Source organism: Saccopteryx bilineata, chromosome 11, assembly GCF_036850765.1.
Source record: "Saccopteryx bilineata isolate mSacBil1 chromosome 11, mSacBil1_pri_phased_curated, whole genome shotgun sequence".
In the NCBI taxonomy this organism is placed as follows: Eukaryota; Metazoa; Chordata; class Mammalia; order Chiroptera; family Emballonuridae; genus Saccopteryx; species Saccopteryx bilineata.
In genome coordinates, this window is record NC_089500.1 from 2,930,892 (window position 1) to 2,944,358 (window position 13,467).

At 56.6% G+C, this 13,467-nt stretch overlaps 1 protein-coding gene across 2 annotated transcripts in view; it reads right to left on the bottom strand.

Annotated features, from left to right (window-relative positions):
* Positions 1-795: 795 nt before the first annotated feature.
* The window catches only part of ZNF407 (zinc finger protein 407), a 413,239-nt gene continuing 400,567 nt past the window's right edge, over positions 796-13,467 (bottom strand). For both annotated transcript variants that reach the window (XM_066247609.1, XM_066247611.1), the window contains exon 9: positions 796-2,756. In XM_066247609.1, the coding sequence (XP_066103706.1) occupies positions 1,468-2,756 (1,289 nt within the window). In that variant the 3' untranslated portion in view covers positions 796-1,467. The remainder of the gene's footprint in view (positions 2,757-13,467) is intronic.

The following is a 13,467-nucleotide window of genomic DNA, read 5'->3' on the forward strand; positions in this document are numbered from 1 at the left end:
CCGTGTTTGAGAACCGATCGCCCTGCCATTTTTAAGAAACACGAGCAAGTCACACTCGGCTAATTATGGATCTCAGTGTCAGGCATACAAGTTTACCTTTTGTTTTTCTGAGGGGAGGGTACTGTGTAAAGGGTGATGGCGGGGGGGGGGGGGCAGACCCTGAGCACAAGGATGAGGAGGCTGGGAGCTGGGCTGAGGACCGGGCGTCCCCAGCCTGTCCCCCCGGAGGCTGTGCTAAAGGGCACTTCTATCTAAACTAAAAAGGTACCATTTTCTCTTCTTCTCCCGTGTCTGTCCTCAATGGTTAGACACGAATGGTGACAGGATACGGTGCTGTCACCAGGGCCTGCCCAGGCCACTCGCCCTTGGCATGGGAGACCGCTGTGGGACGCCCTGCTGGTGCACAGACAGGGCATGCTCCTGGGTTTACCCCCTGCCCATGGGGTGACTGCCAGAAGCACGATGTCACTGTTCTCTCTGAACGCTGTAACTTCATTTCAGAGAGAAAAGAGAGACAGGAGAGAGCAGCTGTGCAGGGGGCGGGGCTCTCTCACACTCCCGGGGAGGGAGCAGCGCGCCACCCAGGGGACCGGTCACGGGCACGAGTGTGCCCCAGGGCTGTGGGGATGCCGCAGCACAGACAGCTGCTCGTGGCAGGCGCCAGGCGGCACACCGAGGAGAAGGGTCCACGTCAGCTGCCACACGGATAAGTGTTACAGACAGACCCTGCAGAATGACACTGACATGAACACCCGTGCTGTAAGAAGGATGCCGGTGGGAATGGAACTTCCAGAGCACACGCCGCGTGCACAGACTTTATTGTATGAAAGTCAGAACGAGAAGCACGGGGCTGTCTTCAGGGGTGCGTTTTCATTGAACAAAAGCTCCCAGGCTGCCCTGGGCCACAGGCTTTGGGTGTCTCTCAGCAGGACGTTTGAGGGAGTGAGCAGGCGGGGACATGAGCTGACAGCTTCCTTTGGTCTGGGGACGCTGGGATCCTAACGCTTCAACAACTTAACGGGTTGGGGGCATCGGCACGGTAACACTTGCAGTGGCAGCTTCTAACCAAACCTCTGACACAGTGGGCAGCCGGCTACATGCTGATGGCCGGAACAGGCCGGACACGCCGAGCTGAACCCGCCACCAGGGCCTGGTGCTGGGTGAACTGAAACGGGGAAACACAGGGTGGGGGGTGCATAAAAGGGCACTGAACACCTGCTCGGCGCGGGGATGGAACAAAGGGACAGACCATTAACAAGGAGCCCAAACCGCGAGACGGTCTGTGTGCAGGGCCCTACCTCCACCTGCCGCCACGCTCAGGCCCTGCGGGCGGTACCTGCTCGCCCCTCCGCTAGGAACGGTCCCTGTGAACCTGGCCAAGTGAGCGAGCCAGTGCCGCCCCGAGCTGCACCATCAACCCTGCAGGGCACGCTGGCCGCGTGTGCGGGGCCATCCACGTCCGCCCACTCAGGCTTCCTGGAGCTCATGGCTGTCTCTTTGGCTCTGAATGACCGCGGCGGCCGGGGAACCCTCCTGGGTGTAGATGACCATGCTGGTCAGCTGCTCGGCCCCGCTGGGGACCACAGCCCCGGCCTGCATGATCTCCTGTGAGTCGGCTGCCTCAATCACGGTGTGGGAGTACATGGCCGTCTCGTCCTGCACCCCTGCGGGCAGCTCGGTCACAATATAATGGGTGGCACCCTCGGGAAAGCCAGTGCCGGACTCCTGGACCATGGCCTGCACGAGCTCCTCGGTGACAATGATCTGGGAGATGTCCCCGTCCGGCCCGGCCAGAGCCGCGTGCGGCCCATGGGCAGCCTCCTGCATGATGATCTGCGAGCCTTCTCTGGCCAGCATGTGGACGGTGCCCTCCTCGTTCACAATGACCTGGGTGACACCTTCCTTCATGAGTTGGCCAGCCGCGGCCGGGTCACAGACCGCAAACTGGACGACACCCTGGACCACCTTCTTGAAGGCCACCTGGGCGCGTTCCTGCGAGGTGAGGACGGCAGAGGGCCGGGCCCCCTGGGTCAGCACCTCCGCGGGCTGCGCGGCAGCAGGGCCGTCCTCCACGTCCTGGAGCACGTGGATCTCGGCAGACTCAGGCTGGGCGGCCACAGGGGCCGCCTCCTGACCAGGCAGCTGGACCAGCACATCCTTGTGGCCGGCTCGGCCTTTGTCCTCAGGCCCAGCCCGGCCTTCCGCCCCTCCCAGCTCAGAGACGGCACAGATCAGGGCGTCCAGGGCGGAGGCCGCATCAGGCGGCGGGACAGTGGCCTCGCCAAGTTCCAGGATCTCTTGCTTGGTCACCTGCTGTATCACTGTGCTGCCGGGACTCAGAGGCTCGGCCACATGGCCCTCCATGGAGCCCCCGACCACCACCACCTGGGTGCCTTCCTCCGCCATCTGCTCCGGCAGCGCCGGCCCGGCTGCCCCACTGGGACTCGTGGCGATGACCTGCCCATCCTCGGTGATGTGCACCACACGGGCTACCTGGCCGGCCAGCGCCAGTGTCTGCAGCGTGGCGGCGGCTGTCTCCTCCACGGAGGCGTCGAGGGCGAAGTCTCCGTCATAGCCCTGGATGATGATGACCTGCTGGACCTGCTCGGCTGCTGCTGGCCGCCGGCCACCGCGCGGGGGGCGCTCTTTGACGGGGGACTCTTCGGCCAGTGCAGCTGCCGTGAATGGGCTGTCCGTCTCCACAAAGGTGGCTCCCTGGCCCTTCAGCCGGCACTCGTAGGACTTGGAGACGATGCCTGTGGGAGACAGGGACTGGTTAGAGCCTGGCAGATACACATCAGGGCTGCAGTCAGATGCGTCTCCTGTGGATGCTTTCAATCCTCAAGAGAGACATCACCATGGCCCCTGCCGTGGGGGTCAGGGGCCGCACAGCGGCTGCCACGCAACAGGACCCTGCCTGGTGCCCCCGGTTCATGCTGTGGCGAGTACAGGCACATCCATGCTCCTGCTCCGACTGTCCCGACACCACACTCACCGTCGGTCTGCAGACCCGGCTCCTGGCCGCAGACCCGGCTCCTGGCTGGAGGGTCAGGGCCCTACCCTCACCACTGTCATTTCTAACCAGCCACTGGGGACGGGGAGGAGCAGCACCTCCTGGCCCAAAGAGAAGTCTGTGTTTAGTGCACAATACTGGACAGGGCGCTTGTGTGTTCAAGCAGAAGAATGAGAGCCATGCATCAAGTATACCGCAATAAACACAGCTGCGAGGCCAGCGATGGTGTTTATCCAGCCGCCGCCGCATGTCAGGTGCAAACTCTGGTGGAAGGGCGCCTGCCCGCCCGGCGCGGGCCGCGGCAGACCTCGGTTCCTGGGCTGAAGGCGTGGGCTGTCCCCTATGCTGGGGACAGGACACGCAGGAGCAGAGGCAGGATGGTGTGGCGGAAAGGGAACGGAGGGCACATGCCACGCCCTGCTGCCCGCAGTGCCAGGCCGCCACGAGGGGCCGGGTGAGTGCACACCCACCTCCTCCAGTGCCATCGGGGACTCAGGCCGGTGTCTGATAACAGAAACGTGAGCGAAAACTATAACCTGTGTTTTCATAAAAAAAGAGACTGACTCTTCAAATAGAGCTCCTACTTCTTTAAACCCTCAATCTTCTATGGGTTGTCAGCACAGCCTCTGTCTGAGGACCCACACAGCTCCGCGTTTTCATGGCAGCCACGCTGCCCTCACTTCCCACGTCTGTCCCTGAATGAGGGCCGTCTCCTCAGAGGAAGACTTTCCTGCGCAGGGACGGGAAGAAAAGGATAGGGGTCGCTGGGTCACCCCTCGCTAGCACGCCTTGAGACGAGGTGACGGTCTGGTTTAGCACGCTGGTGCCGTTCTGTGAGAAAGCGTTTCTCCTGACACCAAGTCCATGCTCTGCACTGACCCCAGCAGGGCTGCCTCCGGGGCACAGCTTCACAGGCAGGACCCACGGAAGCTGCTGTGTCACACTGACAGAGGGGACACACCCAGGCTCCTGCCAGACTGCAGGCAACGGCCCAGACTTAGAGTCACACATCACGAGTTAAAATGGGAACTCCTGGCCTCCAGTAGGCACGCCACCGTGACGTTCTGACGCCTGGGCCTGTGTGTCCACATTCGGGATCCACAGGCATGCGCCCACTGCGTCTTCCTCAGCTGACCGGCAGGGGGAGCCACCCGCAGGACAGGGACTCAGGAGGGCCTCACCCGGGGGCAGTGAGCTGTGGGTCTGACCTGCTGTCTAAGTAGAGATGAGCACCACGCACACCTGGCCTCCTCAGAGGACTCCTGGGGTGGGGGTGGGGGTCTCGGAAGGACTAGGGAGTCCCGGGCTCTTAAACCAGAGGAAGGCTGTGTGGTCAACCAGGACAGTGTCCAGCAGTATGGTGAGTAAACACTGAACCCCATGACCAGCTGAAGCTGCCTGGGGCTTTGTAGACAGTGGTGGGCGAACCAGGCCTGGCCGTGTCCTCACCAACCAGGCAGAAGCAACCGCCACATCTTACAGGAAACAGGCATCCAGCAATTTAGCTAAGTGGCCCACTTAGGGAGCCCTCTTGCACTGCTGGTGGGAATGCAGACTGGTGCCGCCACTGTGTACAACTGTGTGGAGTGACCTCAAAAAACTAAAAATGGAACTGCCTCTGACCCAGCAATTCCACTTCTAGGGCATATATCCAAAGAAACTTGAAACACTGGTTCAGAAGAATACAGGCACCCCATGTTCACTGCAGCGTTATTTACAAGGGTCGAGATCTGGAAGCAGCCCAAGTGCCCATCAGTGGACGAGTGGGTGAAAGAGCTATGGTCCATTCACACAGTGGAATACTACTCAGCCACAAAGAAGGAAATGTTACCTTCTGCAGCAGCACTGTGCTAAGTGAAAAAAGAAAAAGCCAGTCAGAGAAAGACAATACGATCTCCCTCACTCGTGGAATCTAATGAGCAGAATAAACTAACGGATTCACAGGCAGAGAGAGCAGACTGGCAGCTGTCAGAGGGGAGGGGCCGGGTGACAGCGGTGACGGGACTGAGATGCAGATACTGACAGTCACAGGACAGTCATGGGCACGGCAGGCACGGCGCAGGGACACAGTGGTGCTGCAACAACGATGGGGGCAGGGGTGCTGGGGACCCCGGGTGGGGCGGCCGCTGCTCACACAGAACAGCACTGGGTGCCGCTGTGACTGACAGTGAGATAGAAACAGACGGCCCCTGCTTGGGGGGTGCCTCTTTTCTCTTGTTCACTCACAAGCAAAGTGAGGATGGCAGGACCACTGTGTCAGGCGCCAGCCAGCACCCTCATGTGCTTCTGTGAGCTCCACACCCACAGCAGGACGTGTGGTGACCACTGTCCTGAGGCCAGGTGTGTACACGGAGAGCGCCGCAGGGCTCAGGCCTGTGCCGTCCGGGACCTGCCTGGGCTGTGCTGCTGTGAGACTCCCCAGCCCTCCCGCTGGGCTCGGGGGGGGGCAGGTTCAGGAGACTCATGAGACAGAGCACACGATCCCTGAAGAACGGGCGGGCTCATGGTCCAGTGCTCGGACTTAATCTCATGTCGTCTTCTCAGCCTTGACCCTCCCTGACTCTCTGTAGAGGGCCAGGCTGGGTGGGCGGGGAGGGCGCGGTGATCCCGGTGCGGTGCCACCCACTGGAGCCCCCGGCCCCATGCTCCTGCCGGCAGCTTGGCCCCCAGGATGAGATGGCCGCTGGCCTTCACCCCACGTGGACCCAATCGTGCTGTGTCCGCCACCCCGTACACCTTACACCCTGAACTTGATCTAACGTCAAGGTCACTTTCCTTGCGATTTACAGTATGAAAAACGTGGATGAAAAGTAAAGAGAGCAGCTTTCAAGGCAGCCTTCCCCAACCACATACAGGAGGGGGTGTGCCACTTCTCCATGTGAACAGGGGAGTCTGCAGCCGTGAGGGCGAGGGGGACGGATGCCCACTTCTCAGGATGTCCCCCAGGATGCTGCACCTGCATCCCCACATGCTCCTTCACGCTGCATGGGAGCTGGGCTGCTCTGAGCTCCTCACGGGATTTATTCGAGAGCAGCGGTGGGGGATGCCCCTTCCTGACCAGGGAACTAAACTATGTAGGTGCACACCACCGCAGCTGCAGGTGCAAGGGGCCAAACAACGTGGCACATCCACCACCGCGAGCCTCGTGGCCCCCACTGCTCATAAACACGAGCGTGGGTCCATCTTTGATTCAGCAATTTAATAACTTCGCGTGCGCTGTCAGGACTGCTTTGAAAAACAGCACCTATAAAGAGTAACGGTCTCAATCAGACTGAAAAAGACTCACCCACGGAAGACTCTTCCATTGTGACCGTATGAACGTGGGGCTGTGCAGAAGTTCAAGAGTCATCCCGATGGATGGAGTCTCGGCTGTAACTATCAACTCTAAGTGGATGGTGCCCAGGATTTACCGGGCACGCCAACGTCAAGTTTAGATAGCTTTCTAGTAAATACCCACTGGGAAGCTCACTGATGCAAATGGCCAAGTGGGCATTCCATCTGGTTTTGTCCCCAGTGGCTCAGTGATGGATACGAAACTACACACACTTCCAGGCTGCACGCGTGCCCAACACGGTATCTGTGCCACACTTCACACTGTTCAAGGACAACGCCCGATTCTGGGTCAGTGACGGCTGCTGGTCAGCTGGGACGTCTGCCCCTGGCCCTTCTAGATGTTTCTGACAGGACGGCAGCACCATGTGTGGACGGTGCATGCGGGTGACACGTGGCCATGCCGTGCATGGAGCCGGGCCCCTGATCGGCCGCCTCTCATGTGGGGAGGCCGGCACACCGTCTCCGAACCCTGCGTACTGAACGCTCACAAGCCCACGGAAGTGGGAAGGCTAGGGAAAGGACTCCTGGCGAGGCTCCCTTCTCCCGAAGCTCAGTCCCTCCCTGCAGGTCATGTCCAGGGCTGGCGAACACACATCCGCCCGGCCAGTGCCGGGGTGCGGCCACGGGACTCCCCAGGCCCCAGCCCTCGGGGGACAAGACGAGCGAGCTGGGCACCTGGCTGTGCCCCACGTGTGCACGGTGCTCACTGCTGTTTCCTCCCACGGAATAAACACCTCATGCTTGTGTTAAGCTTACATTTAATTAAAATGTACAGAATTTGTGCAGTAAACTCGAATGAAACAAATAAAACAAGGGCCCCCTCTCTTGAAGGCATACGTTGTGAATGAAAAATGTCATTACAGACTAAAAAATTTTGCAGTAAACAGGGCCTACAGAGAGAAGTTTCCCCTGTAATGACATCCATAAAATACACAAATGGCACTTTTAGTGCCGCCCTGAATATGGCATTTTCTGTGCTCTACACACAATCTAAATGGTTTGATCATAGAGCATAATACTCCATTGGGTTTATAGAACAATCAATGTTCCATAAAATGATGTATTTATCCAATAGTCGGCTCAGCGGTTACTGGCGGGTGACATTGCAGGACATGGGCCCGGCCTCCGTGGCGGCCGTAAAACTTACCCAACACCCACTTCAACAACTTCATCTCATCTGCGCCAAGTCATCTGTCAAAGCCTCAGCTCAGTTAAAACAAAACAAAACAAAAAAAACTTGTAGTAATAAAAATTCATAGAATTTTCAGGAGAATGAAAGCTGGTGACAATAGAAAGGTCACATTGTGTCTCCATGACCGGGGTCAAAGGTTGCTGGCAGTTCTGAAACTGCAAGTAGATTTCACGCATGGCGGAGCAGATAAAAACGGCATCAGGGAGGCGTGGGCGGCACTCTTCACGCGTTAGGGGAGCAGGCGGTGTCCCAGGTGAGCCAGGCTGCGGCTGCTGCCCACGTTCGGCCCAAGTGCGCGCGCCTCCTGAATCCATGTGCCACATTTGCACACTGCCACACCCGGGTGCTTCAGGCTTTATATTTTCAGAGGGCACTAAGCTTGAAAATGCTAGGTTTCATAATGAAACCTAGCTCGTTTCATAATGAAAGCACCCTGAATGTGATGCAATTAAAAAAGTACTATTTTCTGCTCTGGCTGGATAGCTTGGTGGGTTAGAGTACTGTCCTGGTACATGCAGGTTACGGGTTCAATCCCCAGTCAGGGCACATACAGGAACTCGATGTTTCTGTCTCTCTCTCCCTTCCTCTCTCTCTCTAAAATCAATCAACAAATTGTTTTTTAAAAAGTAATACTTTTCATAAAAACTGGAGTTACACTTGAATTGTGATTCTTAAGACACATTTAATTTTTCTCAGCTTCAATTTTAAAATGTAATTTTAACAAGAATGTTAAATCACACTTAATGTCTATTACGATGAAATAATATTAACAGATTATGTTAATAAGTTAGAGCCATATCTTAATGTCACAAAAACTTATACGTTTCCCGAGTGAAAACAGGAAAAATGACAAATTAAAATCCAATGAAATATAACCTGGAAATTTAAAAGCAGGAAACAAATTATTCTTGCAAATAGCAGTCACCAATAGTTTAGCCAATCAAATCGATAACGTGAACGCTGTATAATGTAATCACATTTTGGACGATAATAATGACCTGGGTGCCACAGGACGCCCTGAAGAGGCCTCCCATGGACACCTGGCGGCACAGATGAGCGCTCCTGCTGACCCACAGGGAAAGTTCTGCATGCCAAGTGAGTGGACGGCAGTGACTTCCGACTCAGCCTGTGACTGCGGCACCGGTGACAAGAACCTCTCAGTATTTATTGCACACCCCAGGCCGAAATGACAATTTCACCAGCATTTTTTTTTTTTTAGTGAACAGAAGAGGATCAGTCCTTTATACCTATTATCCTCCAGGGTCAGTGCATTCTGGTCAGTGTTAATAAAATTCACACACAAATGGAAACACTTGGTTGAGTGGAGACAGAGGGTTAGCATTGTCTGTCGTTGTCAGCATGCCTGCTGAATGTGACCACTGTGTGTGTGACACGTCCCTGAGCACAGACCCGCCAGGGTCCCCTGGACACACGAGCTGGCCTCAGGCGAATGCTAATACTGAAGGGGCGTTTTGTTAAGCACCTGCTCCATCTCCCCGTGAACACGCACAGCTGCATGGTACAGAGCTGGAGCCAGTCGGCTCTGTCTCCACTTCACGGAGGCCACGGCTTTCTAAGAGCAGGCAAGGAAAACTATTTTTCTGTGAAGAATTAACTGAAGGCCACATCATTTCTGAGAGACTCACAGAAGTTCAAATGCAGAATTTCGTAAGAGACGTCATGCAAGAGTCCCTGAATACTTCCCAGAGGCCCGACACGAGTTTGGGCAACGAGGGGTTTAGTCCTGTTTTCTCCATTAGCGTTAGCATTGCGCTCAGGGTTGGTAGTGTTTGACGCTCAATCATCATATAAGGCCCCTAAAAATAATTCTAGGGTATTCAGAAAAAAACTAAGAATAAATATTTTCTGAGGCTGGAAAGACATGGTGGGCCTGGCCTCCTACTTTACTGTGCACGGTCTCCATGGGCACTGCAGAGCAACAAGGACGCATGTGCTCTGAAGTCACAGCCCGAGGATCCCTGCACGTCAGACCTGGGTGTGCACCAGCACTCCCCTGCACGAGGCTCCAGCGGTCATGGGGCCAGCAGGACAGGGTGCCTGCCCCACATGGGCCTCGCTTGGGGGCCGGGAGTTCTCCTGAGGCTGTCGCACATTGCGGACACCCCCAGTCCTGTCCGCCACCCCTGTAGGACTAAAGGACGTGAACTTAAATGGCAGGAGCATTCTCTTCTGTGCTGAGGAGTCCAGATATCAGGAATCCCGGTGACCTCTTCCTAAATGCCCTCTGTAGTCGTACAAAACACCCAGTGCAGACTCCACCACCCAGGACAGGAGGCCTGTATTTCAGGGTTGCACAGGTTACACACACAGTAAAGGCAAAACTATGCAAACAAAGCCAGCCAGCACACCTCCCCCAGCAGCCCCCGATACAGCCCACACGCAGCTCTGCAGGCACGAGCCCATTTCCCGTGTCCTTCCCGGGGAAAGGACAGGAAGCAGACGTTTGTCTTCATCGCAGACACTTCTGTGTAAAGGTAAAAAGCAAGCCGCTCCTCAGAACAGCACAGAGGCACCATTAAAATCACATTTACAGTAAACAGAGCCCACAGCTGGGGTACAACGTGCACTGTTAGTATTTTAATTATCAGCAAAGCTTTCAGAGGTCTGGCATCTGCTCACAGCCAAGGAACAGCAGCTGCTGCCTCCACTCAGAACAACGTGATTCTCCTCGAGTGGAAGAGGGCTGTCTGCTTTGGGCACGCCCTGCCCCCTTCCTGGCGGGCTGGTGGCAAGTGAGGGGGCGCAGTGCGAGGGATCCTCCAGGATGAGACCCAGACAGCAACCCCCTGAGTCTGGGAAGCGAGGACAGTCAGAGACGGTGCCACGACCACCTTGCCTGGACACAGCTGACACATACCGAGGACGTGCCCATGGGAGGCCCTGACCCCGCGCTGGGAGAGAGCCGAGAGACTGAGGATGTGCGGCTGAAACTGCCGTGAGGTGCGGGTCACGGGCCTTCCTCAGACCTTCCTGGCTGCCCAGGGACAGCATCTGCGTGCCCCGATTTCTGCACACATAGGACAGCCCAGGGGAGGTGCCAGGGCCACGGTCACAGTAGAAACAGGAATGGATTTCCTTCTTAACCAGTGAGTGCTCCAGCCTTCCAACACTACCCTAAACACTGGAGCTAAACTCCTACGTAAACACTGCAGAATGCCTACACACCCGGGGTAATTGAGTTTAAAAGACAACGCTGGGCGGGATAGCAGCCATGCTGACCCGCGTGACGAGCGAGGCTCAGGGACACAGCCCACACACCCGCACACTGTTTCGGGGGCCGGGACAGTGCTAAGGGGAAGTCAGGGAAATGTAGCCCTCGGGGGTCGGTGCCGTCCCTGGGGGCTACCGGCTGGGCGGGCAGTTGGTCAGTTCCTGCGGCTGGACCAGGGCCGACTGGAAGGGCGCCTAAGAGTCTGAGCGGGGACACACGCCCCGGGCACGGTCCTCAAAACCACTCCTGCTGCAAACGTGCCAACCAGGCGCTGTGTCTAGCAGGCTGACGGGGCTGGCGGGGACAGGCCCACGCAGGGCAGCACGAACCCACTGGGGGTGTTGGGAGAACTTGGAAGCCATCTCTCTGAGTTAGCAGTTCACTAAGGAGTGTCGAGACCTCGTTAACGGGGCATCCCACTTGTCTTTCCACTGAAACAGGTGGGCGCTGCCCCACTGGGGACACATGCACCGCACGGACCCAGACGCTGTGTGTGGGGATCAGGGATATGCATGAGGCCAATTCAATCACCACATTGAACCAGAACTCAGCTGCTCCCAGGAGCAGGGGGACATTACACAGATGCTGCTGGTGTTTCCCGGACACATGGCTGGGGGCCCATGGGCATATCCTTCAGGGCGGCCTCAGAAGGGAGTGTCGGGCACTCTGGTGGCCGCTCTCGCCGGGACCAGCCCAGCCACACAGACACGGCTGCAGGCCAGCACCGGAGGAGCGCTGGGGGACAGGTCAGCCTGGTCCCATCGCTGACACCACCCATATGCAACCTGGCAATGTCCCTTTAATGCACAGCGTTCATGAGCCGAGGCCACCTGCATTGGCCACGTTTCACACGGAGATCTGCACCCCACACGGGCTGGTGGCGGCTTCACCAACAGGAAGAAGACAAGGAAGGCCCGGGACGCTCGGAACCATGTCCCCTCCACCTCCCCTCACTATGAAATGTCATCAAGTGTTTTCCTGTCCCACTCTTTCTGGGTGTCCGGGACAATAGAGGGACAGCACCGAGTTAACCCCTCATTTGCTGGCGGGAGAAAACACAAAGCCGAACTACCAAAGGGCAAAGCAGAGCGCACGCCAAAGCAGGTCTCAGCACCTGTGCACATCCTGTGATGGTGGCTGCGTGTCTGTGTCCTCCCCGTGACCCGCCCCACGCACGGGCAGGGCCTCGGTAGCAGGACCTGTGTCTTGCAAGGTGTTAGGAAAATACCCAACATTCTTTGTCGACAGCCAGGAAGGCCAGTGGACAAACCACACACAGAGATGAAGGGACATGCCTCCAGGAAAGTCCCCGTATGGGGATGTGCCTTACCTGGGGCTGCAGCCCGGCCCAGGCCAGGGTGCCAGTCAGAGAGGGCTCCCTGCTATTCTCGGTCTTGTGAGGAACTTCTGTGGTCCAGACCTCCCTCTTACTAGTTACTCCTGCTGTGTGCTGCTAGTGATGTCACCAAGATTGTAAGCAAAGGAGAAAAACTAGACATAGACGATAGTGCAGGGACCACAGGCAGGAAGGGGTGGGGGAGGAGAGGGGGGTAGATGGCAATGAAGACAGGACTTGGGGTGGTGGACACACAATGCAACATACAGATGATGCACTGTAGAACCGTACACCTGAAACCTGTGTAATTTTATTAGCCAGCGTCACCCCCAATAAATTCAATGAAAACACTTTTAGAATCATGAAGCTCGATCCTGCAGTCACACCCTCGACAACAGAGAATCCCTGACAGGATCGCTCAGCCAGCCCACCACACTGAGTGCAACTCTTCTTGGAACACAAGTGTGTTATTCAATTATTGGGTTTTTGTCCCACTTTTGAATTTATTTAGATGCAGAATTGGATTCCTAAGTATTCTACCTGATAGACTTAAAAGAAACAGGCTTGGGTGTGAATACAGTCTCATAGATTTTTAAAAAGTTCCTTTCTTTTTGGCTTCCAGAGAAATGCCATGAACACAATTTATTTGGCTCAAACTTGGTTGGCTTGGACAGACTGAAGGAAGAGGACCAGGGCCATTTGGGAGAAAAACACCAAAAAGAGACTTTTTAGCTCAGACCTTCCCAGAAGATGTGCACCTGGCGAAAAAGTTGTTTTGTTTGTTTTGTTTTTCCCCTGAACTCAGTCATAAACTCGACCGTCTGAACAGACCACACCAGGGCAGGCAGGCAGGTAGCACACGGGTTCTCTGCACGGCCACACGAGGGGCTGAACGCGGGCCGGCGCTGCCTGTGCTGCGCGAGGCGGGGCCGGGACGCTCGTGCTGAGGGCCGTGTCTGCCGGCAGACCGGCTCGAATCTCTGCTGGGCTATGATTGTAACTGTGGGCCTGGACTGTAAGGCCGAGGGAGTGGAAGGCAGGGGTGGTTAAAGCGGTGGAGGCCCCTTCGCTGCCTGGCCTCCCCCCATCGTCCTGAGAGGGCCCAGGTTCTCGGACTCGGGTTGGAACCCTGCAGGTCAAATGTTTCTCAGGTCCAGCCCTGTGGCTGTACAATCACGATTCTGTGACAACGCCAATTCTCTCAGGGACAGGCTGAGCCGCAGGCCTCCACCATGGAGGCCACAGAACACACCTTCTATCGACTGGTGTCCTGTTCACTTTCACGAATGGGAGGGTGCCGTTGACACTCTCCTGTTGGGGTAGAAATAATACACATCCTCGTAGTATCTGACGCACCTCCA